General features: G+C 47.8%; 1 protein-coding gene across 4 annotated transcripts; it reads right to left on the bottom strand.

Annotated features, from left to right (window-relative positions):
• Positions 1-1658: 1658 nt before the first annotated feature.
• On the bottom strand, positions 1659-26287 carry PRXL2A (peroxiredoxin like 2A). Of its 4 annotated transcripts, none has more exons than XM_003903692.3 (6): positions 26119-26287; positions 14198-14377; positions 12316-12407; positions 8812-8952; positions 7321-7485; positions 1659-2990 (listed from the first exon to the last, which is right to left on the bottom strand). In XM_003903692.3, exons 2-6 carry the CDS (start codon positions 14373-14375, stop codon positions 2877-2879), a joined length of 690 nt encoding a protein of 229 aa, XP_003903741.1. In that variant the 5' UTR covers positions 14376-14377; positions 26119-26287; the 3' UTR covers positions 1659-2876. The 4 variants fall into 4 exon arrangements, with proteins under 4 accessions (XP_003903741.1, XP_003903742.2, XP_009212753.1 ...); XM_003903693.4 differs by having other exon boundaries at positions 14198-14360; positions 26119-26277; XM_009214489.4 differs by lacking the exon at positions 26119-26287 and adding an exon at positions 20643-21747.
• Between the last annotated feature and the right edge of the window lie 1252 nt (positions 26288-27539).

Here is a 27539-nt window from a genome sequence, read left to right as displayed (position 1 = left end):
GAGCCATGGCACCCAGCCCCTCCCTCTTCTTAGAGGACTTACTTGGTAAAATTTACAATTGTAAATCTTTTCTGTCCCTTTGAGGGATGTATGTGTCTTCTGCTGCACAGGAATGTGTTTCTCACTTTTTCTGGGAGCCATCCCTTTGTCATATAATTATCAGGAATTACAAGGCCGACTCCTGGTCTCAGTGGGAGGCTAGAATCCTAACTTCGATAGATAAAACTTGAGAGTTAGCAGACACAGATAGCCTAATCACATTGACCAATCTCCTTAACAGCTTTTTGTAATTTTCCACTTCCCTAGTTCTATTTGAACCTCCTCCCTCCCCTCTTTACAATTCCATCACCTCTGCACAGATTGGAGCTAAGCTCAGTTCTACACTGAGGACTCTCTCCTTCTGCAGCAGTTATTGAGTAAAATCTGTCATTATTGTCTTTAGCTAGTATCCAGCTTTTTCTTCAAGTCTCCATTTTAATAAGGTCCTTACATGATGTGCATGTACATTACAGTCTGAGAAGCAGCATCATAATACTTACCATTCCCTCAGTGACTTATAAACAGCCCTGAACGGGAAGGAATTACACCCATTTTGCCAATGAGTTAGATCTTTGCTTAGTATCACACTGGTAAACTACAAATTGAATATGCCTCATTACTCAATCCAGTGCTCTTTCCAAAATGACATGCTAACCAGAAAGAGAAGACCACACTGCATGTGAGGACCCAGGGGAAAAAAGCTGGTGAGAGCTCACAAAAACCCAAAAATGTTTCTCTTGCTGCATCTCCATTGGTGCAATGTCCTCTCAGGCTTTTTTTTTTTTTTTTCCCTTGATACCGAGTTTCGCTCCTGTTGCCCAAGCTGGAGTGCAGTGGCACGATCTCGGCTCACTGCAACCTCTGCCTCCTGGGTTCAAGTGATTCTCCTGCCTCAGCCTCCCAAGTAGCTGGGATTACAGGCATGTACCACCCCGTCTGTCTAATATTTTGTATTTTTAGTAGAGATGGGGTTTCACCACGTTGGCCAGGCTGGTCTCGAACTCCTGACCTCAAGTGATCCTCCTACCTCGACCTCCCAAAGTGTTAGGATTACAGGCGTGAGTCACCACACTTGACCTCAGGTTCTTCTTTAGTTGCAAGAGAACTGTTTCAGCATCAAGTGTCTTAGGTATTAAAGTTGTAAGTTTAGGTATTGAGTTACCTATCAGTAGCTGGAGTACCAGGGATGACAGGTACCAACGCTGTGCAAGTACCAAAGGCTGTGGCCTCAAATGCTGCAAACGCCCAGCCCTTTATGGGCCTGTGCATACTCCGTGCAGCCACTGCTACATGAAGTCAGATGCAGGCATGGTCTTAGTGGGTCTTAGTCCTGAACCACTCACCCCTAACTCACTCTGCATACTCAATCCCGATGCTCTCCTACTTTCCCAGCTTTACGTCCAACGTCAGTATCCATTCTTGCTTTCCTGGGTAAACACTGACAGCCTTCTCCTCCTGGCTGGGCCACTCCCCTGGGTAAACACTAATTCCTATTTCCACCCCCACCTTTCTACTCCTGGGCCAGTTTCATGCCTTGAATAGACTCCCTGCAGCCAAGCTCCCTGGTGGCTCTTGATGATGTCACTCAAACTTACATAACAAAATTCAAACAAAAAAGATTAAGAAATTAAGTTATATTTCATCATCGCTATGTCCTTTCTTCTGATTTGCCAAATTAGGCTAAAAGACCAACAGAAAAACAGCTGCCAATTTTAAACACTTCCAAAGTCATTCCTCTAGGAAAGAGAGCAAAATTACTAACATGAATAACGGGATGAATTCTTCCTGGTCATTTTCAAACCACTTAGATAGCTAGAACCAGAGGAATCCCCCCAGGCACTTTACCCTTTAGCCATGGAGAATGCTGACTTTTTTTTACTTTCAGCCAATTATATGGTAAATATAATTCTTAGTTTTATCAGAAAATCTTGTACATACAGGTGATTTCTGGTGCATAATTTTATTAAAGTCAGAGATGGTCACTTCTTCTAGAGAAACAGATCTCTGAGGTTAGAATGGAAGATAACGAAACGAGAGATTTCACTTTATAATTTACCTTTGTCAAACTATCCTGGAGCATGTCAATTCTATTATGAAAGTATTACTTCGACATTGTATAACCAGTTATCAATAGAAAACACACATGCCAAAAACCCTTAAATTCTGTAATCTTCAAGTCAATCATCAACTTTTCTTGGATTTTTGAAGACCCAAAAAGAAAAATAATCTCAAACAACAGCACTCAAACACCATATGCATTTGTAATGAGGCACAGCAACCAATCTTTTTTTTTTTTTTTTGAGATGGAGTCTCAGTCACCCAGGGTGGAGTGCAGTGGCATGACCTTGGTTCACTGCAACCTCTACCTCCCAGGTTCAAGTGATTCTCCTGCCTCAGCCTCCCAAGTAGCTGGGACTACAGGTGCCTGCCACCACACCCAGCTGATTTTTATATTTTTAGTAGCGACAGGGTTTCGCCATGTTGCCCAGGCTGGTCTCAAACTCCTGACCTCAAGTGACCTGCTCACCTCGGCCTCCCAAAGTGCTGGGATTACAGGTGTGAGCCACTGCACCCAGCCCGGCAGTCAATTTTAAGCCTTGTATTTTCCAAGTTTTAGCTTAATAATCCTCATTAGTTTTTCAGATTTTTGTCAGTCTTGTTTTGGGGCTATTTTGCCTTACTGGGCCTAAACAGAATATTAAAATACATTAATAATCCATACTGAGAGTAGAGTATAAATGGGTTTCTCACTCCTTAGGGACACAAGTGGAAACAATACATCCCATGAACACAGATGAATGCCCCTGGTTATCCCTGAGCTGGGCAGTTTCACACAATCATTTTTTCTCTGAGGCCAAAGTCTGTGGTTTGATCATCTTAGCAGCTTCCAGAACAGAAAGTAAGTTTACTTTGTCTCCAAATTCTTTCTCTCGGTGCTCAAGAAGAATGCCCTAAAAGGAAACAAGAGGTAATGTCAGTCCTCATCCTAAATCGTTCGTTCATGAGACAGGCATCAAGGACCAGCTGTCTGTCAAGCCTTTTGCTTGAACAGCAAAGGACACAGATCCAAATATGGCCTGGCTCCTGCCCTCAAGGAGTTCAGTCTTTGAGGGAAGATAGACTGGGGAAGGCCACATCTATCTGGCCTATACCAGCAGCTCCCAAGACGCAGGAAGTCAGAAGTGATAAAGCACAACAAGGACAAGCAGGGAAGGCCTCACAGATGATAAAGCATGGAGGGTAACCAGGATGTTTATAGGTAGAGAAGCATGTAAAAGAACATACCAGGTGAAGAGAAAAAAAAAATGAAGCTAACACAGAAAGGCCCAAAGGTGTGGAAGTGGAGCTCAGAGGTTAGACTTCAGAAGGCACTAAACGACCATCTAAAAGAGAGATCCTCTTTTTCCTTTAGTCTCCTAAGAAACTGGAAGCCACTTTCTTCTCATACAGTGAAGAAAAATGCACTAAGACGCAGGATACCCCAAAGTTATCTAAAGTCAGAAGTGGTAAAAAAAAAAAAAAAAAAAGACAAAATAACATGTTTGAGATCAGCATCAAGGAATCCTTGTTCGAGTTCTCTGATTCATTACATCTGGAAGCTCATCTTAAAAAGAAAATCTGTAAATACACTGTGTCATTATTTACAGAGACTTTAAAAAAAAAAAAAGTCCCACCACACTATGGTGATTATGGGGAAGCAGATCAGAAAATTATATTTACTTGCTCAATAAACCATAATACAGACATTAAAAACACTAATAGGCTGGGTGCAGTGGCTCACACCTGTAATCTCAGCACTTTGGGAGGCTGAGGTGGGTGGATCACTTGAGGTCAGGAATTTGAGACCAGCCTGGCCAACATGGTGAAACTCAGTCTCTACTAAAAATACAAAAATTAGCCGGGTATGGTGGCTCAAGCCTTTAGTCCCAGCTATTCAGGAGGCTGAGGCAGGATAATCCCTTGAACCTGGGAGGCTGGAGTGCAGTGAGCCAAGATCATGCCACTGCACTCCAGCCTGGGTGACAGAGCGAGACTCCATCTAAAAAACAAAACAAACAAAAAAAAAACACCAACAAAAAACTAAGAATATAATAATGACATAGGAAAATGTTCACAATATACTGTTAAATGAAAAAAGAACATCTAGTTTAGTAAGGTATAATTTTCTAAAGCAAAGCAAAACAAAAGGAAAGTTCACTCAGCTTTGTTCCAACGGATTGTCCATGGTGGTTGAGCTCATAGGATGGTTTTCCCCACCTTCTAATATTCTGCTGTTTTTAAATTTTCTGTAGTGCAAATACACTTTTTATTTATTTAGAGATAAGGTCTTGCTCTGTTTCCCAGGCTGTAGTTCAGTGGTGCAATCATAGCTTACTGCAGCCTTGAACTCCTGTGCTCAAGAAATCCTCCTGCTTCAGCTTCCCAAATAGCCAGGACTACAGGTGCATGCCAACACGCCGGCTAAACTTTTTTATTCTTTATAGAGACGGGGTTTTGCTATGTTGCCCAGCTACTACTTCTTTAAGAATGCTTTCAAGATTGTTATTAAAAAGAAAATTCAGGTCAGGTATGGCGGCTCACGCCTATAATCCCAGCACTTTGGGAGGCCGAGGCGGGTAGATCACTTGAGGTCAGGAGCTTGAGACCAGTCTGGCCAACATGGTGAAACCCTGTCTCTACTAAAAATACAAAAATTAGCTGGGCAAGGTGGCAGGTGCCTGTAATCCCAGCTACTCATGAGGCTGAGGCAGGAGAATTGCTTGAATTCGGGGGGTGGAGGTTGCAGTGAGCTGAGATCGTGCCATTGCACTCCAGCCTGGGCAACAAGAGTGAAACTCTGTCTCAAAAAAAAAAAAAAAAAAGGAAATCCCCACCACCCCAATTTTAGACTACAACACCTCTGCACCCAACAAGAACTGAGGTAAGTCCTGAAGTTCAGCTAGCCAGTTAACCTTCCACCTGGGAGAATGAAGGCCAGGGGCTCCAGGGAATACCAACAAAGTCAAACACACCTAGCAACATCAGAAACGTGCCAGTAGGGCCCATGAGCACCAGATGAGTCATCACCAGGCAAGAAAAGGCTGGCAGGCATGCCAAGCCCTGCCCTAGAGGCCATGTGAAGGCAGAGGCGGGTAGGGGAAGGAACCCCACAGTGTCCGAGTGGGAAGAGGATGGGCAATCCACTGGGGAAGTGGCCTGCCCAAGCATAAGGATATCAGGAAGTGGTCGCTAGGAAACACCTCCAAGGAGAGGCTAGGGGCCAGGCAGGACAGGGCAGGGTCTCCGGAGTTTGACAGATTTGAGTTCTTAAGTTTCATTTCCATTGTACCACTTAGCTGTGTCTTTGGCTGAGTTATTTTAAATCTCTAGGCCCACTGCTGTATATGTAGATGGGAATAAAAATGCCTAACATCCTAGATTGGTTGTGAGGAAGACACGAGATCATGTACTTAAGCACGTAGAACAAGACAGGCACTCATTGGTAACCATTATTACTAAGACAGTTTGACAGATTTACCAGAAAATTAGCAAATAGGTTTATGATAAATCAGACACCATTTTATGCTTAATTCTAATACAGTCAAGCGAATCAGTTACCAAGCTGTAAAAGGAAGATGTAAGAAATAAAGCTTAGGCCAGGTGTGGTAGCTCACGCCTGTAATTCCAGCACTTTGGGAGGCTGAGGCGGGTGGATCACGAGGTCAGAAGATGGAGACCATCCTGGCTAACATGGTGAAACCCTGTCTCTACTGAAAATACAAACAAACTAGCCGGGCGTGGTGGCGGGTGCCTACAGTCCCAGCTACTTGGGAGGCTGAGGCAGGAGAATGGCGTGAACCCAGGAGGTGGAGCTTGCAGTGAGCCGAGATTGCACCACTGCACTCCAGCCTGGGCGACACAGTGAGATTCCGTCTCAAAAAAAAAAAAAAAAAGAAAGCTTAAACTTGAAGGATTTCTATTCCCTTTTATTCCTCCCAAATTGGGAAGAGTATGTAATTATCAACATTAATGGTGAGATCCAACAATGCAGATAAACCCCATCTTTCTACAGAAAGAAAACACTTTCTACACATTAATGTCATGTCCAAAATTGACAGAGACAGGCCTAGAAGTCAGGCCACCAGTTTCCAGGTCCTTCTCCCATACCCTTCCCTCATCCACTTGCTTTTTTGAGAGGGAGTCTTGCTCTGTCGCCTAGGCTGGAGTTCAGTGGTACAATCTCAGCTTACTGTAGCCTCCACCTTCTGGGTTCAAGCGATTCTGCTGCCTCAGCCTCCCAAGTAGCTGGGACTATGGACGTGTGCACCACTACACCCGGCTAATTTTTTAAGTTTTTCTTTAGTAGAGATGGGATTTTGCCATGTTGGCCGATCTGGTCTGGTCTGGAACTCCTGGCCTCAAGTGATCCGCCCGCTTTGGCCTCCCAAAGTGCTGGGGTTACAGGTGTGAGCCACCACGCCCAGCCCTCTCATCCACTTTGCCCCATTCCTGCTACACATCCTCCTGGCCTCTGCTGACACTGCCCTCCAGGGCAGGGGAGCCACCATGGCTCAAGGCTGCCTAGACCCTGACACAAACAACTGCCAACCTGGCTCTTGGGCCTACAGAGACCCCATTCCTCCTTTCCACACCTTTCCCTAGGGCTCCATGCTGCTTGTGGAGCCTTACAGTCAGGACCTGATATAACAGCCTGTTTGCAGAGGAGTCAGATACCTTTCCTAGGCCAGCCCTGACACCAAGATACCCATAGGAAAAAGCATCATCTCCCCGCCACCTCCTTGCCACTTCCCCTAATTAGGCCTGGTTCTATTCCTTATTTTCTCCTCTTATTTCTTTTCTATCATCCATCCATGGTGGCCTGGAACACTGCAAGGGAATAAATTCAAAAACAATAAAACTATGCTTTTGTTCAAGCACAGAAAACAAAACTTAAAGTCAGAAAACCTGGGTTCAGGCCCCAGCAGTGCCACTGATGAGCTGTGCTCCTTGTGCAGCTGCTCATCCCTTCTCAGTTCTAAGTTCCTTGTCTGAAAAACGATCAAACTGTCTCATGGTGTCACTGTGATGAGTGAGTAGATTCAAGTATGAGGTACTAGCAGAGAAAGATGTGTGATAAACAACAACTGCCTTCCCTTCCCTTCTTCATGTTCCCTGGCTTGCTAGAAGGAAGGCTAGGAGACCCAAAACAGGGAAAGTCAAACCCCACTCCAGCCTCTGGTTGGGGTCTCACGCTCACAGACACAGACACCTACAGACCACAAGTAAACACCAAGAACTCACCTGCTTTCCTGATCCCACCACGAAAACTCCCCCAAGGATGAAGCCTTCTCCTTCCAGGTTTCCAGAGAAGCCTCCATTCCAGGCTCGGAAGAAGTTGTACCACACTCCCAGACGGATAAATCCCATAAACATCATCTTCCGCCTTTGTGGACCATAAAACTTTTTCTGTGGAGTGAGAAAGACAGATCCCATATGAGTACTCTACGTGCCTGCCTTCCTCAAGCAGGAAAGGCTACCGACGGAGCACTGGTACTCAGGCAAAGACTCAAAAGGCTGCTGGTTCCAGTCTTCTCTCCCACCCAACACACACACACTGCCCACATCCAGGTCCACTCTTTTTTTTTTTTTTTTTTTTGAGATAGAGTCTTGCTCTGTCACCCAGGCTAGAGTACAATGGTGCAATCTCAGCTGACTGCAATCTCCACCTCCTAGGTTCAAACGATTCTCTTGTCTCAGCCTCCCAAGTAGCTAGGATTACAAGTGCCCGCCACCACACCCAGCTAATTTTTGAATTTTTAGTAGAGACAGGGTTTCACACGTTGGCCAGGCTGGTCTTGAACTCCTGACCACAAGTGATCTGCCCACCTCGGCCTCCCAAAGAGCTGAGATTACAGGCATGAGCCACAATGCCCAGCCAATACAGGTCCATTCTCAACTGCCAAGGAAACAGAACTCTGCTGGGTCCAGTTTCTGACCTCAAGGTAGGCCCGACCTAGGGTGACATCCATAGCTTTCAATTCTGACTCTACCTTCTCACTAGCCTTCCACCTGACAGGATGGTAACAGTGCTACCTTCTGCAGAGGTGGGAGCAGAAGAGAAAGAAAGAAATGAATTAAGGGACAGCGTGCGGGGCTTTGTACTAGGCCCCCAACAGTGGAGGAACCTGTTGGAGTTTCAGCTATTTCCTACTCTCCCAGTTCACATGGCAGGAAAGGCTTAAGTAATACAGATGCTCCTCAACTTACAATGGGATTATGTCCCTGTAAACCCAACATAAGTTGAAATATCTTATATTGAAATGCATTTAATACACCTAACCTCATAGCTTAGCCTACACTACCTTAAACATGCTCAGAACACTTTCATTAATCTACAGTTGAATAAAATCATGTAACACAAGCCTATTTTATAATGAAATGTTGAATAACTTATGTAGTTTATTGAATATTGAATGTGAAAAACAGAATGGCTGTATAGGTTCTTGAAGAAATGTAGAAACTAAAAGCTTATCACTTCTGCACCATCACAAAGCTGAAATATCGTAAGTCAAACCATCAGATGGTCAGGGACTGTCTGTAACTGAGAGGACAGCTTTAAAATGTCTGATCATGCTCTGCTCAGGGGGCTGAAAAAAGGCCTTGCAAGTTCAGGACAGCTGAAGGGAAGGCCAGCCTCCAGCTCCAGGTCAGACATACCTGGGTCACCCGACTATCACACAGCTGAGCACAATCCCCAGCACTCTGTGTCTAAAAGCCTGCCAGCACACACACCTTTTCATCCAGGAAGATTTCTCCTTTGAAATAAGGCTGGAAATCCTCCACTTCGGTTCTGATGTGCTCCTTTACCACTGCATAGAGGGGGACGCCCAGCTGGTCCAACATGCTTTTCAGGGAGGACAGATCCGCAGCTTCCTGTGGAAGACACAACAGTTCAGGGACATCTGTGCCAGCTGGCTGTGGGCCTCCACATAGGGTGTCAGATTTCCTCCGCAGCCCAGGCTCCTTGTCTTCTCCAGTGGGAAGCAGAGGCAAGGCTCCTGTTATGGCTGTCCTAACCACAGCCTGGGCGCAGCCATACCCAAACACAACCTCTCCTCCTGCCCACAATGCTTCTCTCCTGCCTCATCTCCCAGCCCCTTCCCTGCACTAGACCAAACTAACACAAGGGCCCAGCCAGACACACGCTCCTCTGGCCATAACCTTCCTTCTCTCTTCAGCTCAAACCTACCCTCTGGAAAGGTATCCCTGTTCTAAAAAGATCTCCCTGGCTAGTCCACCCTGAAGTAAAGCTCTGCTTTTCTGTGCATATCCTATCTTCCCTGTTTGGTGACATTTTCTGTACTAAGTCTGCATGTTACCACTAAGTTGAATGTTGTCTCTTAAATTCCCAAATGTTTCTAATAGTTAGAAACTATGTCTTCCATTTCTTGGAACCCTCAGTGCCTAGAACATGGCTGGGTGTAAAACAGGTGCTAAATACCAGGTGGAAAGATTTGAAGGGGGACAATGGGGAGAATGCAGCTGAGCTGAGATGCAGACAGCCTCGACTCTCAGGAACTGTGAGCTAGATGAATGAGGGAAACTGCATGAGTCATGGTAAAGCTTCAACATTAAGAACTCAATTTTTTTTCACATTTGGTGTCAGAATGAAAAGAATGAGCGGCAAATCCTTTTAAATGCAATCTACTCATCTCCAATACAAATATGCTGTTGTATGGTTGCAACTACATTTAATTTTTCATTTGTTTTCTAGAGTAAGAAAAAAGACAACTAATGAGGCAGAACTGATTACATTTATCAAGAGTTTTAGTGACTGGCAAATTTTGCCCTAGAACAGAGGACTACAATGTTTGATATAATCAAAAACCACCTTTTTGTGATATGAAAGGTCTTTTTTGAGATGGAGTCTTGCTCTGTCGCCTAGGCTATTCGCCCATGCTGGAGTGCAGTGGCACAATCTCAGGTCAATGCAACCTCCACCTCCTGGATTCAAGTGATTCTCACGCCTCAGCCTCCTAAGTAACTGGGATTACAGGGGCGCACCACCACACCTGGCTAATTTTCTGTATTTTTAGCAGAGATGGGGTTTTGTCATGTTGGCTAGGCTGGTCTTGAACTCCTGACCTCAAGTGATCCACCTGCCTTGGTCTCCCAAAGTGCTGGGAGTACAAATGTGAGCCACCGCACCTGGCCTTTTTTTTTTTTTTTTCCAGTCTTGCCCTGTTGCCTAGCTACAGTGGCACAACCATAGCTCACTGCAGCCCTGAACTCCTGGGCTCAAGCAATCCTCCTGCCTCGGCCTCCTGAGAAGCTGGGACTACAAGTGCACACCACCATGCTTGGCTAATTTTTTTTTTTTTTTTTTTTAAAGAGAAACAGGGTCTCGCTATGTTGCCTAGGGTGGTCTCAAATTCCTGGGCTCAAGTTGATCTTCCCACCTCAGCCTTCCAAAGTGCTGGGATTATAGGCGTGAGCCACTGCACCTGGCTGAGATGAAAGGTCTTACTCACTTTTCCCGGCTCTTTACTCCTGGTGTGGCACTATACAAAGGCATGACGTGGAAACTGAGTCACATACCTGCTATTTGGGCCACTCAAAATAACTCAGACTGCCATCCACCCATCTTTTTGGAAACATAAGTTTCCACTAAATGTTCTATGTGGGCACAGATCAATACAGAGGGAAACAGATTATAATTAGGGAGAGCTGTTGCTCTTGGAACCTTCTGGATTTTAATGGCCCCGAGAAATCAAGTCAAAACAGGCTTCCATGCTGTAGTTGACTTGTCAGCCATTGCTGACTTAAAAATAGAGGAAGGGGCCATAAGCCAATATACATAGGTGACCTCTAGCAGCTGGAAAAGGCAAAAGAAATGGATTCTCCCCTATAGCCTTCAGAAAGAATGCAACCAGTTTCCGCTTTGAAATTCTGACCTCTAGAGCTACAAAATAAATCTGTGCTGGTTAAAGCCATTGAGTTTGAGGTAATTTGTTACAGCAATAGGAAATTAATACATCTCCCTGATCAAGGTGGCTTTGTTACAACCTCTGTAACTGTTTCCTCCTCTGTAACGAGAATAATAAAATGAGAGTAAAACAACAAGCTGTATTTCCAAGGGCCACGGTGAGGACCCACTGAGATAGCAAGCACACAGCGCCCTGGGGGTAGGGTACTGCAGGCATCACATGCATCCAGCAGCGCAAGTGGATTCTTCACCAGCCCAATCACACAAGCATGGAGAGATCGGCAAGGCTGAAAGGTGGTGCCTCAGGGAACCAGAAGAATGACGATGACAATTTGGACAGGGCCACAGCCACTGCTTGAGATGCAAAGTTGTATCAAGAGCAGGAACACTGTCATTCCCAGTTTTCTCCCAGGGAGGGCAGTAATTTCAGAATCTGGGTCTTCTGCCACTGACAGGCTGTGTGATCACAAACAGGCCACTAACCATTCTGGTCCTCAGTTTGCCCACCTACAAAGGGACAAGGCTAGATCCAAGTATTTGCAATGTTCCTTCTGACACTAGCATTTTGTGTTTCAACAATCACAGTTCCTTCCTTCCATTGATAAGCTCTATTACATATAAATAGATGATGTTTTCCCCTCAAGGGGCCAACCTGGAGACCACCCAGTCAGTGAGCTCCAACTTTCAACAAACTCTCATGCCAAATGCACTACTGGCATGAATAAAATCCCACTGAGCTACAGATTCAATGCCAAGAGCACACAGCAAGGAGGCAGAGCTAACATGTGAGTATGTGGCTCTCAGTTGTCCACGATGGACTCTAGGAGCTCCCCAAGGAGACAGAGACAGGCAGATCTGCTCTAATAGGTGACCTTGAAGTGTTTCCTCTGACACTGCAGCTTCATCACAGGGAGGGACTGATCACACCCGAATCAGGAGGAATCGAGGCACCTCGTATGTCTGTGATGAGCATCAGAAGCACGGAATTGGACCTGGTCGCTGCCCCTGATTAAACTGGAAGATGGTCCAGGACTCAGAAGGTACAGCACAGGGTGAAAGGCTTGGGAGTACTAAAGGAAAGTCAGATGTGTTGCTAACCCCAGTAGGAGAGGGCGAGTTGTTAAAAAACAAACAAACAAACAAAAAACAGAAATAGAGCACAAATCAAAAGAAATACCTAGAGCAAATAACAGAACAGACCATGTGGGTAAAAGGCTAAAGCTGGCTTATGGGCCCTCAGTTCTGGCCAGAAAACAATGGCCCCTACTTGCCAGGATCCTGTTCTCTGAATAGATCTCATCTGCACTCACCTCTCGACAGAGGAAACAGCCCGGCCTCCGCACAGCCATAATCACAGCTCCATTTTTTTCCCATAGCTCCTTTGCTTTCAAAGTCCTTGGTTCTAAGGAGAAAAAAAGGAAATTCGGTATCTCCTCCTGGCCCAGGCCCGATCACTAAGCAGCTCATGAACCACACTAAGTCCAGCTGAGGTCAGAGACCCAGGCCTAGCAGAGGACCTGGACAGGCATTTCACACGTGGGGAAAAACACACAGGAAACACAGACGGAATACTCACCTTCCTGAGGAAAGTTAACCAAGCTTAAGAATTCTATTATATATCCAGTAGGTCCCTCCCACCATGAAAATCTTTTTTCCAACCTGAACATTCAGAAGTGGGACGTTTCTGGAAAAATGGCCATTTTGTCTATTGCCGATGTCATCAGATATTGTATAATAATCCTTTAGAACAGAAACATGGTCCAAACTGAGTCTCAAATTTTTAACCTAAATATGGTAACTGCAATATTATTAACAGAGGATAATAGATGGATAGAATAGATAATAGAGGATAGAAGATGCCTAGGAATAAAATGCTTTGGGGTAGTAGAGTACTGTAGTTCAAGCCCAGCTCTAAGGTCCAACTAAGTCTGAATCCAGCTGTGTAACCCTAGGCAAGTTATTTTTGCTCTTTGAACCTCAGCTTCCTCATTTGTAAAATGCAAATATCTAGTAGTTCCACTTTGGGCTACAGGGCATATTGAAAGATGAATATAAAAGTGCTCACCACAATGTCTGGTAATACAGAGTTGGTGAGGGCTCAATAAATATGAGCCCTTATTATTTTAGTATTTCCCAGAGGGATCCATATTCCTGTGGATGTTATGTGGGAAAAAAAAAAGTGGGGTCAGGTGGGTGAGAGGGTGAGGAGAAGAGTCTGTAATCAAATAAGTAAGACTGGGAAACCCTGGATTGAACAAAGCTTAACAGGTCTCTCTCTCTTAGCACCCTACTAAGGTGACCTACTATAAACCTGTACAACCTCCTGCCTTCCTTTGGCAAGCTTCCTTACTTACTAAACAGATGACGATGACTTCCACCTGGGGGGCTAACACGGTGACCACGCCATCAATGAGACCTTCACCACTCCAACTCTCTTGCCACACCACTGGCATGACTGAAATCCCACCAAGCTACAGCTCTAACACTGAGAGCACACAGCAAGGAGGCAGAGCTAACACATTTGAGTGTGTGGCTCTAAGCTGTCCACAATGGACTCTTAGTGGTCCCCCAGAAGAGGGAGACAGGCAGGTTTGCTCTAACGGGCGACCGTGAAGTGATTCCTCAGACACCGCAGCTTCTTCACAGGGAGAGGCTGGCCATGCCTGAATCAGCAGCAATCCAGACACCTCGTTCTAAAAAGCATATGTCTGTGCTGAGCATCAGGAGCATGGAATTGGATAAAAGGTGTCTCTCATACTTGTTCACTCAGAACTCCTTTCGGTTTGACGATCCCACAAGCCTGGAATTCCTCAGAATACACTCTGGAAGTACTGGTTTAGTAAAAGATTGTAATTATTACTAAATATTATGGAGCAATTTATCATTATAGTTACAGAGACAACAACAGAGAATGAAAAATGCTTTTGATAAGAAAAGCTAAAATATAAAACAGCACCCAAGCCAAGCACAACTATGTAATATGTACACATGGAAAGGAATATGCCAAAACATAAATTACTGTGTTAGGGTAATAGAATTATTGCTAGTTTAAAAATTGTTATTAAATTTTTCCTAATGTTGTTATATTATCTTTTCAATTAAAAAAAGGAGAGAGTTTAGAAAGAAAACAGTAAGTAAGCCTGTATCTCAGCTCCTTGGAAAAGTACTGAGACCTGAAGGGTCACCACTTACCCTTCTCCAGTGTTTTCAGGTCTATATCCTCCAGGTACTCCAGTGCTGCTTTCTGGGGCTTGGACAGAAACACGTCTGTGTTGGCAAGCAGCAATGCCAAGGCAGCAGCCCCCAGGGCTCCTGCACCAATGGACCACATCCCCATGGTGAAGAAACTTGGGTCCTGGAGGAAAGACATTTCTGGAGATTGAGAAGAAGGAAGAAGGCGTTACTGCTCCCACAGGGTAGCTGGAATTTCATCTTCCAGGCAAGGTTCTGGCAGGACAGCCAACCAGGAGGTCAGGACAGAGGAGGGGAGCACTGGACAAGGGCTGCTAAGCACCTGCTGCCACCAGAACTTGGGGATGCAGCACACACATGGAGGTTCCTGCACCATGGAGCTCACCAGGGCGTCAGGAGTGATGACAGAGAAAGGACAGCCGTCTCAATTGCTTCTCTTGCTGCTCTCTCTTCTCATGCCCCAGGCTGCAGCCCCCAGCTCCTGTGGAGCTGTGCCGAACTATGTCCCCTGTAGGCAGACTAATTCCTCATTCCCCTCCTCATCAATGCCTAATTCTCCCTCACAATCCAGGTGGCTCAGGATCACGTGCCTGGGTAGGGGCAGCTTTCTCTTCTGTGATCAGAGGATACTTAGAACACCAACCACACTGTTTTGTTCCCCTATCTTCTTTCCTCTTTAGTTTGAGGACCCTCCAGAAACAGGGACCATACCCTGGTCATTAAGCCCCCAGCCAGTGCCCAGCAGGGCCTCATTCATTATAGGCAGGTAGTAATTTCTCCCAATTGAGAAGAGCTTTATTTCTGCCTCATTATATAAACAAAATAGGCTTACAGTAAAAAACAAAATGAAGAGAATACATGAAACCATAGTTGATAAGAAAGCAAATACTCTCTGAAGCTACCACCTACTGATGGCCACTGTTAAACACTGGTGTTTAGTAATCTGACTTTTTTCTCCTGTGAACAGAACTACGCAGATGTCTGCCAAACAAATGCAGGTGTTATATCAGAAACAGGAGGTCCTGGCAGGGCACGGTGGCTCATGCCTGTAAACCCAGAACTTTGGGAGGCCGAGGCAGGTGGATCACGAGGTCGTGAGATCAAGACCATCCTGGCCAACATAGTGAAAACCCTGTCTCTCCTAAAAATACAAAAATTAGCTGGGCATGGTGGCACACGCCTGTAATCCCAGCTATTCGGGAGGCTGAGGCAGGAGAATCGCCTGAAACCGGGAGGCAGAGGTTGCAGTGAGCTGAGATGGTGCCACTGCACTTCAGTCTGGTGACAGAGCAAGACTCAGCCTCAAAAAAAAAAAAAAGAAAAAGAAAAAAGAAAAAAAAGAAAAAGAAAAGAAAAGAGGAGGTCCTATGGCATCTGCAGAGGAGGCTGAGCAAAAGACAGCTGCATAAGGTAAGGGTCTCTGCAACTGAAATGGAGCTCCAGGCGGGTTCTGTCAGAATTCAGCCTTGTTCCCGACTTCGCCTGGGTGCCTGAGGCTCTCTCCAGCTAGGAAGACTTGTGCCTGTGGGTGGGAGCTCCTGGAAGCAGCCCACAAGGTGCCCCCACCTCCAGCCTTCCTTCTCCCAACAACCACTTACAATATCTATCTTTCCACTTGGTCCTCACGCCATCCTAAGCTCTGGCATACCCTGGTGCCTTCCTCCCTAAGTACCAGCCTGCTTCCGTGTGCTTAGATCACCGGGGATAGGCCTGGGAGTGGGTAATTGTGTGGCCCACCTGACCCCAGCCCATCGAACCTCCAGCTCAAGTCTCCCTGCAGGACTTGGCCAGGAGAGGATGTCTCCAAAGGATCAGGAAAGGCCCTGGAAATCTGAATGTCACTGCCAAGGGTGGGGGCTGTGAGGGGTGCACTGCATGAGGTGGGGGTGGGAGTGAGTTGGTGGTGACTTTGGGAAGGAAAGGGTAGGCCAGACTAGCACTGAAGCCACCTGGAAATTCAGATTTAAGAAATAAAAGAGGCAGCCATAAAAAAGAACGAAATAATGCAATAACATGGGTGGAGATGGAAACCATCAGGCTAAGTGAACTAACCCAGAAACAGAAAATCAAATACCACATGTTCTCATTTATAAGTGGGAACTAATCAATAGTACACATGGACATAAAGATGGAAATAACAGACACTGGGGACTGCTGAAGAGGGGAGGGTGGGGGGCAGGGTGGGGTGAAAATTACCTATCGGGTATAAGGGTCACTATTTGGATAACAGGTACACTAGAAGCCCAGTCTCCATCACTACACAATATACCCATGTAACAAATATGCATATGTACCCCATGAACCTAAAATAATTTTTTTTTAAAAGGAATGAGAGAGAACCTTGGTTGAGAACAGTGGCTCATGCCTGTAATCCCAGCATTTTGGGAGGCTGAGGCAAGGGGGTTACTTGAGCCCAGGAGTTTGGAACAAGCTTGGACAACACGGGAGGACCTTGTCTATAAAAAATTAGCTGGGCATGGTGGCACATGCCTGTGGTCTCCACTACTTGGGAGGCTGAGGTGGGAGGATCACTTTAGCCCAGAACTCCAGCCTAGGTGACAGAGCAAGACCTTGTCTTTTTTTTTTTTTTTTTTTTTTTTTGAGACGGAGTCTCGCTCTGTCACCCAGGCTGGAGTGCAGTGGCCGGATCTCTGCTCACTGCAAACTCCGCCTCCCGGGTTCCCGCCATTCTCCTGGCTCAGCCTCCCGAGTAGCTGGGACTACAGGCGCTCGCCACCTCGCCCGGTTAGTTTTTTTGTACTTTTTTAGTAGAGACGGGGTTTCACCGTGTTAGCCAGGATGGTCTCGATCTCCTGACCTTGTGATCCGCCCGTCTCGGCCTCCCAAAGTGCTAGGATTACAGGCTTGAGCCACCGCGCCCGGCCAAGACCTTGTCTTTAAAAAAGAAAAAAAAGAAGAAGAAAAGAAGTTCCAGGTAAGGCGGGTAACCAAACAAAAACAACATCTAAGAAAGAGGAATTTGGCATCTATATACTTGGGAAGAGGAAAAAGAAGGGGAAAATCAGTGCATGTGTGTGTTGGGGAAGGGGGTGCTGTTATGGTGTGTCTGACATGAGGGACCTGTGCTAAGAAAGAAGAGTTTCTTAATACCCACTATTCAAAATGTAACCCATAAATGGCACCATCTACAAACACAGAATCTCAACCCCCACCTTCGAACTAAGGAATCTTACACTGCCTTTTAGTCGGACTGGCAGACAATTAATTCATAGGCACATTAAAGTTTGAGAAGCATTGTGTTAGAGCAAAGAATTCAGGACTTCGTGCTTGGTTGGCCATCAGCCGCCAGAATAAAGTCAAGTCACGAGGGCGGTCTGGCCTTGGAGAGCTGGGCCCTCCGCCAAGACCCTGAGAACAGAACATTACAGACATGCACACATCTCTACCCCTCTGCCTGGAATATCCTATTTCATTCTGTGCTTCACGACTCAAAGGCCTCTTTAAGAAGGCTTCCCTGATGTTCTGCCAGCTCCCTACTTTCAGCCTCCCACTTCTACCCCCAAGAGGTGTTGATTCACCCCCTCCTCAGTTCTGTGTCCAAACATCACCCACATTTCTCCTGATGTGCTTGACACACCGGTTTGGACCTGTCAGATTTCTCTCCTTTGGGGACATTCTGCAGTTTATCTCTGAATCTCTCATGCCTAGCACAGCGCACATCTGGTACAAAGCAGGCTCACCACAAGTGCATGCTGAAAGGTATTCAACAGAATTGAATGACAAAGACAATGGCTTATGGACAACCAAAGTTCTTGGGACAAACAGGAAAGAACCTGACACAGGCCTGTTTCCAATTCTTTAATTTGGCAAGTTACGCATTACTGGATTATAGTTCACAGAACAATTAGGGGGAAAACCACAGCTCTTATCTCTTGCTGTAAATAAGAAATTTCCCAGAGCCTGGAACAACTTCTGTACCTTTATGCATTTCCAAAATGTTTCTGGATTTCTTTTTTTTTTTTTTGAGACGGAGTCTCGCTCTGTCGCCCAGGCTGGAGTGCAGTGGCCGGATCTCAGCTCACTGCAAGCTCCGCCTCCCGGGTTCACGCCGTTCTCCTGCCTCAGCCTCCCGAGTAGCTGGGACTACAGGCGCCCGCCACCTCGCCCGGCTAGTTTTTTGTATTTTTTTAGTAGAGACGGGGTTTCACCGTGTTAGCCAGGATGGTCTCGATCTCCCGACCTCGTGATCCGCCCGTCTCGGCCTCCCAAAGTGCTGGGATTACAGGCTTGAGCCACCGCGCTCGGCCTGTTTCTGGATTTCTGACTTGTGTGTATGACTCAGGAGCACATGGAATGGTCTCTGATCACAGATTTGACGGGCATTTCTATGTCAGTATACAAAGACGAGCTTACATCCACCCCACAAATGGACTCTCTCTGACTCCTAGGACACATCGGTGCATTCAGATAGTCCAGGGCCCCTCACAGTCAGCTCCACATTCTTCCAGCACACTCCTGCCGCACTGAGAGGCAAACAGCCTCCACCTTCCCACTGCCCAGTGATGGGCATTTGGCATGTTTGCTCCTAGGCAAAAGGGAATTCAACTCAACTAGACCCAACATTTATTTCCAAACACTTATTCAGCACTGAACTGTTCAATAAATGATGATTTGGGAGGACATAAAATGATACACAATCTGCAAGAAAATATAGACCTGGCACACAAATAACAAAAAAATCAAGTGGTAAGGTGAGGCAGCTTGGGCAAGGTATGGGCATGAGGCTATGGTGGTGCAGGGATGACAGCCAGTCTGGGTAGCCACAGAAGCACCCAGAAGGAAGTGGCTTTGGAGCCGGTATAGGACACAGGAGGCAGCATGGACAGGCTACGTCGGGATGGGGCCAGCTAAGGTGGGAGACAGCAGGCTGACTGGGGCAGGTGTCAGTGCTGAAGGAGCCCTGAGAACTCAAACTTCTATGTTCCAAAGACCCCCATCTCCATACCTCAAGTTCAAGGGCTGGGTACAAGATCCAGACCGCAAAACCCCCAGAAGTGCTGTCTTCCAACCTCCCACTGTGATCTTGGAAGTGTGAGCAGAGAATCAGCCCTCTAGGGTGATGGACCCCATCCTCAGGCACTGCAGCACCATGCTGAGAGTGTTATCAGGACCAGTGGTGAGGGTCAGGCCTCTCCATGGACCAAACGCACCCAGCGGGCCTCTAGCAGCCCAGTCTTGTGCCAGAGAGCAGCACAGAAAATTCACTTTCAGGAATACCTGGCGAGCACTCAGGCCTAGCCTCTTACCCAAGGCCCTGGGCTACAAAGCAGCTCCCATCCTGGCAAGTCTTGAAGCAAGTACTACTGTGACTTGCTGCACAGTGAGCAGACCCCGAATTCTGAAATCACAATTATTCCTAGGCACAAAAAAGGACAATCAAAGGAACTTTAATTTCTAAACAGAAACGATGCATTTTCACATGGTCCTCTAAGATTGCAGAGATAGGCAGGCCAGCAATCCTTCGTACCTCTGCAGTCAGTGGTCTCAGAAGCCAGTCAGTAATGGCCTAATTTCATTCACTCAACAGTCTTGTGATGGAAAGAGTATCCTGTTTAGCAGCTAACGCTGAGGTTCAGAGTTCAGTAACTTCCCCTGTGTCACAGAGCCAGCAGGCAGCGGTACTATAACCTGGACCCGAGTCAACAGGAATCGGACTCCAAAGCTTGAAAGACTACCTTTCCTCCCCACACATTCAGAAGTGGGTTTACATCTGCTATAATTGTTGATTAACAAAGAAAAAAAGAAAGAAGTGGGTCCTGGAGATCCAGGAGTATGATTCCCTTTGTCTTAAAGAGAACTTTTTTTAATCACCTTATTTTTTCAGTCATCATGTACAGTCAAACCCTGTTTACTCTAAAGGAAATTTACCATATACCAGATGTTCCTTCTCTTTCCTCCCCCTTTTTATCCCCCATCTATTAAGGAAAGGGTCAGTTTCTCTGGAACAGAATAGTAGGGTTGTTTACAGAAGAGCCAGCCCCCACCTGACACAGCTATAGCATTCATTTCCCCACTGCTGGCCTTATCTCATCCACCCTCTCCCACAGAAGATGAAGCAGGATAAAGCCACAAACAAACAACAGCTGTGGCAGCTCAGCGTGGCAGCTCTGGTCTGAACATGGGGGCAAGAGGAGGAGACCCAGTGGGGCTCCCTAGGCTAAGCTGAGTCAATTCCTCCCCAGGTCCCATTTTTTTTCAACTCCATGAGGAGGTTCCTAATGATCCCCAGTGACATCCCATGAGTCTAACAAAAACAGGTCACTTTGGAGTCAGAACATTCTAGGTTCCTCACCACCATCCCCACTCCCAATTTCAGTTTCCAGCTTTGAGACCCTGTCTTTTCCCTATATAAGGCAACTCCCCTCCTCACATGGTCTCCTACCCCCAACCTCAGACACTTCAAACTTGGGAACAAGGTACTCACCATCCACAGCGTCCACACCTCTGCTTCTCCTGACAAAGAAGCATACCCAGGGGTGAGCAGGCGGGCCTGGGCAGGCAGCAAGGGGAGGGCTGGAGGCGGGACTAGGTCCCTAGGCTCAGTCACTCCACAGGCAGGACCAGGCCACCCAGAAACCCTGGGGCTCCTTCAGCTGCCAACAGCCAGTCTCCAGAAAACATCTAAGTGGAAAGCTGCCAAGGCCCCCTAGACCTTCAAAAAGTTGAGCAAAGCTTTCAGTCATTTGCAGTCATGCAGATTATAACATTTCCCAAGTGCCACCAGACTCCTTCTCTGCTATCCGGTGCAGACTAAAGAAGCAACGCACGCACACAGCCCACATGTCACACTAGTGCAAATAAAAGATGTCCCTTTCTCTGTGGCTCCTTATGCAGCCTGTTCCCTTGCCCCATTTCTCACCCCAGGCCTGGAAAGTCAGCTGGCACCTCTGAGGTCCCTCACCTGCTGTCTATTCTTTACCTCCCTTTGCTTTCCCTTCCTTTTCTGCCACATCGGTGGCTTCCCTCAACCCACACTCCCTTCCTGGGTGACTTCTCCTTCCAGCACTTCACCCACCACTTTGTTATTGACTTCCAAGTTCCTATTGCTGTTCTGACCCAAAGTTTCCACTTGGGGATTTTGTAGGTATCTCTGTTGTACCACATCCAAAACTAAAGTCTACTTCTCTGCTGGAGTTCCATGGCTCAGTAGATTCGGGGTGGGGGGGGGGGCAGGGATTCACATTTTACTGTTCATTTGCCTTCACTGCCCACATCAACTCAGGTATCTGCTACTCATCCTCTTCTTGACCTCACTGCTGCTGTCCAAACCCAGGACCCTATAACTCTGTCCCTAGCCTATTTCAAGAACCACAGAACTGAACCTGGCTGGTTCTAGTCTGGTCCTCTATAGTTTATTTGCCATGCCATAGTCACGGCGATCCCAGCACACCCCAACCTGATTACATCCTTGCCTTGCGTTCAGGCTCTCACTAACTCCTCAGTATGCCAGCTGATGGGGCCCTCCACAGCTTGGCTTCAGCTCACCCTTCGGGCCTCACCCCTGCCCCTGCAGCACCCTTTTCAGACCACTCCCTGTGCAAGTGTTGCTCATGTTGTTTCCTTTGCCCAGGATGCCCCCCCCACCCATGCCAACCACGTAAATGCCTACTTATTCATAAGGCCCAGCGCACATAACACTTCCTCTCCAAAGCCTTTCCTGAAAGCCCCGACAACTGACTGCTCACTCACCTCTTCTATAGCATGCATGTTGTGTGCACACACACCCATAACCCTGCACAATGCACAAATGGATTTTGTAAATTTTATTTATTTACATGTCTGTCTCCACAAGATGGTGGCACAATGTGTTGTCGTCTTCATTTCTGCATCCCCAGCACTCAACACAGATCCTGGTAATTACCAGGCATTAAATGTTAATGAAATGATCTGAATTCTATTCTTAGAATTCCACAGTGTGGCAGACTTGGAACTTATAGCTACTCAATTCCAATTTCAGCTCAGTATGAAAGGTAATTTTGGACAGGGCTAGCTTGACATTAAAGAAAACACTCTAGCTTGGGACTTAGGTAACCTTAGGCCGGGTCCTTGCTCTACTGCTCACTAGCAGGGCAATCTGACTTAAGCTATGAAGACAACTCGGGGCCTGGATCTCATCATCTGTATAGACAGAGGAAGGAACTCAAAATTCTAAGAAGCTGTCTTAGCTCTGACATCCAAAGACTCTAAAGTACCATGGGACTGTAACTACAGGGATCTGATGTCCAGAAAGCCATGGGAAGCCCTGCCACCACTGTTCTCCTGCTGGTGTGCACATTCACATTGCCTCCTTCCTGGGGCCTAACTCCTGACTGTTCCAGGAGCTGCCTCTGGGCAGGAACTGATAAAGTCTTAATGAAACAAAGTATCAGCACTGGGTGAGTTAATTCATGTCTGAAACAAGTAGAGACAGCATCATATTCTAAACATCAAGGGTACACCTGCCCAGCCCAGCCCCACCCAGGGAATCCTCCCTCTTCAGAATGAGCGGGCCTGAGGCAGAGACAAGGGAGAAGCAAGAAAGGGTGCTGAGGGAGACAAAAAAACTGAGAGTGCACATGCCTCCTTGCCTCAGGCCCTCAGTGAACAAGGCTTGAAAGGATGCTTCATCTTCCTTCTCTGATCTCCTCTGTTCCCCTCTCCTTCCCTCAAAGCTCTCAATCAGCTTCATTTTACTGAGCAAATGAAGAAACTAAAGCTCAGAGAAGGAGCTGGCTAGTCCAAGGTCACATGGGAAGGACAGGTTGTCAGTGGCTGCGCTGGGAGTCAGGTCTGGGTCTCCCAACTTCCAGTCCATAACTGTTTATCCTGCATCGGACACGATGAGTCCTGGGCAGCCAACCACAGGCCAGTGGCCTCTAAGGCTGGAAGAGCATGGGAGTTCGGGCTCAGGAAGTGGGGCCCTGCAGGTCTTGAAACCTGTTCACTGGCCTCAGGCAAGCTAAGAGCAAGACTGCCCCTAAACAGGGCCTGGGAAATCTGCTGCCTGGAGAGAACATCAGCCTCTCCCTAGCCCAATCTTTGGTAAGCAGCTTATAATCTGAAGCCAAATGTCTTCTTAAGGGTCTCGTTGCCTAGTCTCCGCTGAGAAGTCATTCTGCACCTCTCCTCCCCAGAGTAACAAGACTCTGTCCATCCTTGTCTAGCAGACTGATGATGCAGGCACACAGAGCCTTATGAGCAACAGATGCCCTTCCACCCACCCTTGTCTTCAAACACCACAAAACTAGTCACTTGCAATGAGCTCTCACCTACCTGCCTCAGTCTCCAACTCTCAGCCCTGCTCCTTGGGGTGTGTATCTGCCTGGTTTTGGCCCAGCCCTACTCTCAAATGCCAGATTCAGAAATCTCTGAATAGATGCTGAAAGCAGCACCAGCCCTCACATTCCTCACTCTTGGGCGTATCTCAGGGTTTCCCAGTAGCTGATTATGTCCTCTTGTTTCCTCAAGCTGTAGCGGCCCCGCAAAGAGCAAGCCATTCTAATCTCACTTGCACAACCTCCTGTCTGGGCTCCATCAAGTTACATGGGTGTGGATAGGAAGGCAAGGCAATACCACAGAAGACACTGGGCTAAAAGCCAAAAATCCTGGGTTTTCTCTCTTTGAGAGTTATTTTATCCCTCTGAACCTCAGTGTCTTCTTAAAAACAAGGGCGCTTTAAAGAGTTGTCATAAAGATTATATAAGAAGGGCAATTTGCAATGCGGCAATGCACTAGAGTACTGCAAAGCAGCATTATCTTTCTCTCCTTTGCAGGGCTCAGATTCACTCACGCCCCTATAAAGACAGGATATCTGAAGCAGGACAGACACAAAATACTGAACTTGGTCTGATGGAAACACTGACTTGTCTCAGCCCCTCTGGCCTGTAGGCCTGCTCCATGCTATTCCTGTAGTAGCCAAAACTGCCTCCTGCACTAGCAGCGCCAGAGAAGGCAAAGGGCACTGTTCAGTTGTAATTTCCCTGTGCCAGAGGCCACTGAGCTCAGAGGTGAGGCTGGCTCCCTGCACAGCACCTCGGGATGGTTCTTGCCACACAAGCTGCAGCGGAAAACTTGGAGCTTCTCCTCAACATTTCACAAAAAGGCAAGAATCCAACTGGCAGAACAGCTGCCTTCTTTTTTTTTGAGACGGAATCTCGCTCTCCCAGTCCGGAGTGCAGTGGCTCCATCTCAGCTCACTGCAAGCTCCGCCTCCAGGGTTCATGCCAATCTCCTGCCTCAGCCTCCCAAGTAGCTGGGACTACAGGCGCCTGCCACCATGCCTGGCTAATTTTTTGTATTTTTTAGTAGAGATGGGGTTTCACTGTGTTAGCCAGGATGGTCTCAATCTCCTGACCTTGTGATCTGCCTGCCTCGGCCTCCCAAAGTTCTGGGATTACAGGCATGAGCCACCGCTCCCGGCAGCCTTATTTCTTAGATAGGGATAGAGCCTGGGGCTTGAGCCCTAGAGTTCCAGTCCTATCCAAACTTTCTGAGCACTATTTAAATGATACGAGATTAGACAATCATCAGAAATGTCTTTTGTACCCCTTCAGGAGTAATGCAGAAGGTCTCAACTAAACGACATGCTCTTATAAAAGAGGGGAATATAGGAAAGGTCCACACCAACAACAACTAATATCTAACTTTAATTCCTGCAAGCTGTATAAACCTGGACAAGGAACTGTTCTGCATCAGTAAAATGGGAATGCTTCCTTAATTACCTTCTACAGAGTTGCAAGAATCAAAGGATTAAATGTATAGGAGGTGCCTTGTGAAGTACCTCACAAAAAGTGCAACAAATACGATGTATAATTCTTCATTTCTAGAGCAATGATTACCCTCAAAACGTTATTTGTACCCAAAATGAAGTTTTCTGATGAATGAGTATGGTAAGGAGTTGGGGTTTGCAGCCGAAATCCCAACCCTCATTCTCTAAAGCTGGGCCCAAGCAAGAGCATTCAAGACTATTCAAGCTGACTCCTTCACAATGCTTTTCAAAACAAATCCTGCTTATTTTCTTTTTAAAAAACCACCTGCCAGGTTCAAAGGAAAATATATTAAAATAAAACAAACAAAAAAGCTGAGTTCTGGGTTGCTGGGCTGTGGAGACAGCATGGTGTGGCAAGAAAAAGAGGCGCAGGAGCAGCTGTGAACCCAGGTCCGACAGTGGACTCCGGGTGCGCCTCCTTCCCACAGCCCTGGTCCGGCTGGGCCTTAATTTCCCTTCCTTTGTCTCTAACCATCTCCACCTGCGCCTTCACCTCCCGCCCCAGCAACAACCCTGGGGGCAGATTGTATATCTACCTTTTCATTCCTAGACCTCAGCAGGGTTAAGTTTACAACTGGGCTCTACCCAATTTAAAGTCAGGTGTTTGTGACTCTTGGGAAAGAGGGGGAACAGGTGCCTCTGAAACGCTGAACGACGCTAGAAACCGTGCCCTCTTAAAAGACACGACCCTAAGTGGGCACAGAGACGAGGACGAGGACTGCCAGGTCCACACCTAGGGCTGGTCCAGCCGGGCCACCCCCAGGCCCACGCTCCAGGGCAGAGCCCTCTCCTCTGTTCCTTGTCCTAACAATTCGCGAAGGTCGGCGTCACTCAAGGCTCGGGGGCGGGGACAGAGGGGCCCCTAGCCCGCCGCAGCAGCGCCGGGTCCCCGTCTCCGGTCGCCGACGCCCGTGTGCAGGGTTTTTCCACCGGCCGCCGCGCAGGGTGGCGGAGAGGACGTCGTCCTCTGAGGGAGCGCCAGCGCTGCGGTGGTTCCTAGGGAAGTTGGCGCGGGCCCGAGGGGCGCGCCTCACCAGCCCAGCACCCACCCTACCGCGCGCCGCCAGCCCTGCCTCAGTTTCCCCGCTTACGCCGCGGCAGGCCCCGCCTACGGACATCACATGCCTCGCGGAGCCCCGCGCGCAGCACCTACCTCAAGTGCCTCCCTTCTTCTGGCCTGGATCTCCCGCCCCGACGCCCGGGCGCTGAGGGGCCAAACCGCCTGGCCCCGAGGGTCCCAGGGGCGGGCCCTGCGCCTGCGCAGCTTCGAGCCTGCGCTCCCTCGCGCGCCGCCGCGCCACCGCGCCACCGCCATGTGACCCGACCCGCCCCCCGTGGGAGGAGCTCCAGGCCCGCCCCCGCCTCGCCGACCTCCGGGCCGCGGTCTCCTAGCCCCAGTGGCGCTCGGGCGTGTGCCTAAGCGGTCCTTTTACGCACAGCGCTCGGTCGGTCCACTTCTCGTGTCCGCGAACTGGGGCCCCGATGCGTTCTTCAGGGCGCTGCCTGGGGCAAGAGAAGGCGCTGGACACCCCTAATGGAGTCTGAAAGCACCTGTCCTGCAGCCGAGGCCGGCCAACTTCCTTCCAATCTTCAGCCTGGTTTAGAATAGCTCTTTTGAAAGTTTTGTTTCGTCTTGTGTTTTTAACCTCCATGGGGAGGGGGATTCTTAAGGACCGACACATTGCGTTGAGCCCCTTCTAGTTCTATGTACAGATTCAGAATTGCCAACCTCTATCCTCCACCCACGTTCCCTTTCATCCGCAATGCTGACTATGGGGCAGAGAACGGTGAGCCGCAGCCTGCGGACTCCGGGGGACGCTGAGACGGGTTGGTCACACACCGCCTATCCACTTACTCCTCGTGTTGGAAGTGCCCACACTTTCATGAAAGTAGGGGGTTGTGTCGGGCGCGCTGGCTCACGCCTGTAATCTCAGGGCTTTGGGAGGATCGCTTGAGCCCAGGAGTTCAAGACCAGCCTGGGCACCATAATAAGACTCCATCTCTACGTAAAAAACAAAAACCAGCCAGGTATAGTGGCGCGTGCCTGTATTTCCAGCTACTCCGGAGCTGAGGTGGGAGGATTGCTTGAACCCTGGAGGCAGAGGTTGCAGTGAGCCCAGATCGCGCCACTGCACTCCAGCCTGTCTAAAAAAAAAAAGAAAAAAAAAAGAGACTCTGTCTTAAAAACACAAAACAAAAAGTAGGAGGTTGGGAGAACATACTTTCAGAGACAGTAGAGCTGATTCACAAGACATATCAGTGGTTGACCGGGCTCGGTGGCTCATGCCTGTAATCCCAACACTTTGGGAAGCCAAGGCGGGCAGATCACTTGAGGGCAGGAGTTCGAGACCAGCCTGACCAACATGGCGAAACCTCGTCTCTACTAAAAATACAAAAATTAGCCGGGTGTGGTGGCACGCACCTGTAGTCTCAACTACTCAAGAGGCTGAGGCAGGAGAATCACTTGAAGCCGGGAGGTGGAGGTTGCAGTGAGCCGAGACGGTGCCACTGCACTCCAGCCTGGGTGACAGAGTGAGATTCCGCCTCAAAAAAAAACACATATCAGTGACACAA

The sequence above is a fragment of the Papio anubis genome, chromosome 11, assembly GCF_008728515.1.
Source record: "Papio anubis isolate 15944 chromosome 11, Panubis1.0, whole genome shotgun sequence".
Lineage (NCBI taxonomy): Eukaryota > Metazoa > Chordata > Mammalia > Primates > Cercopithecidae > Papio > Papio anubis.
This window is presented reverse-complemented; position numbering and strand designations above follow the sequence as displayed.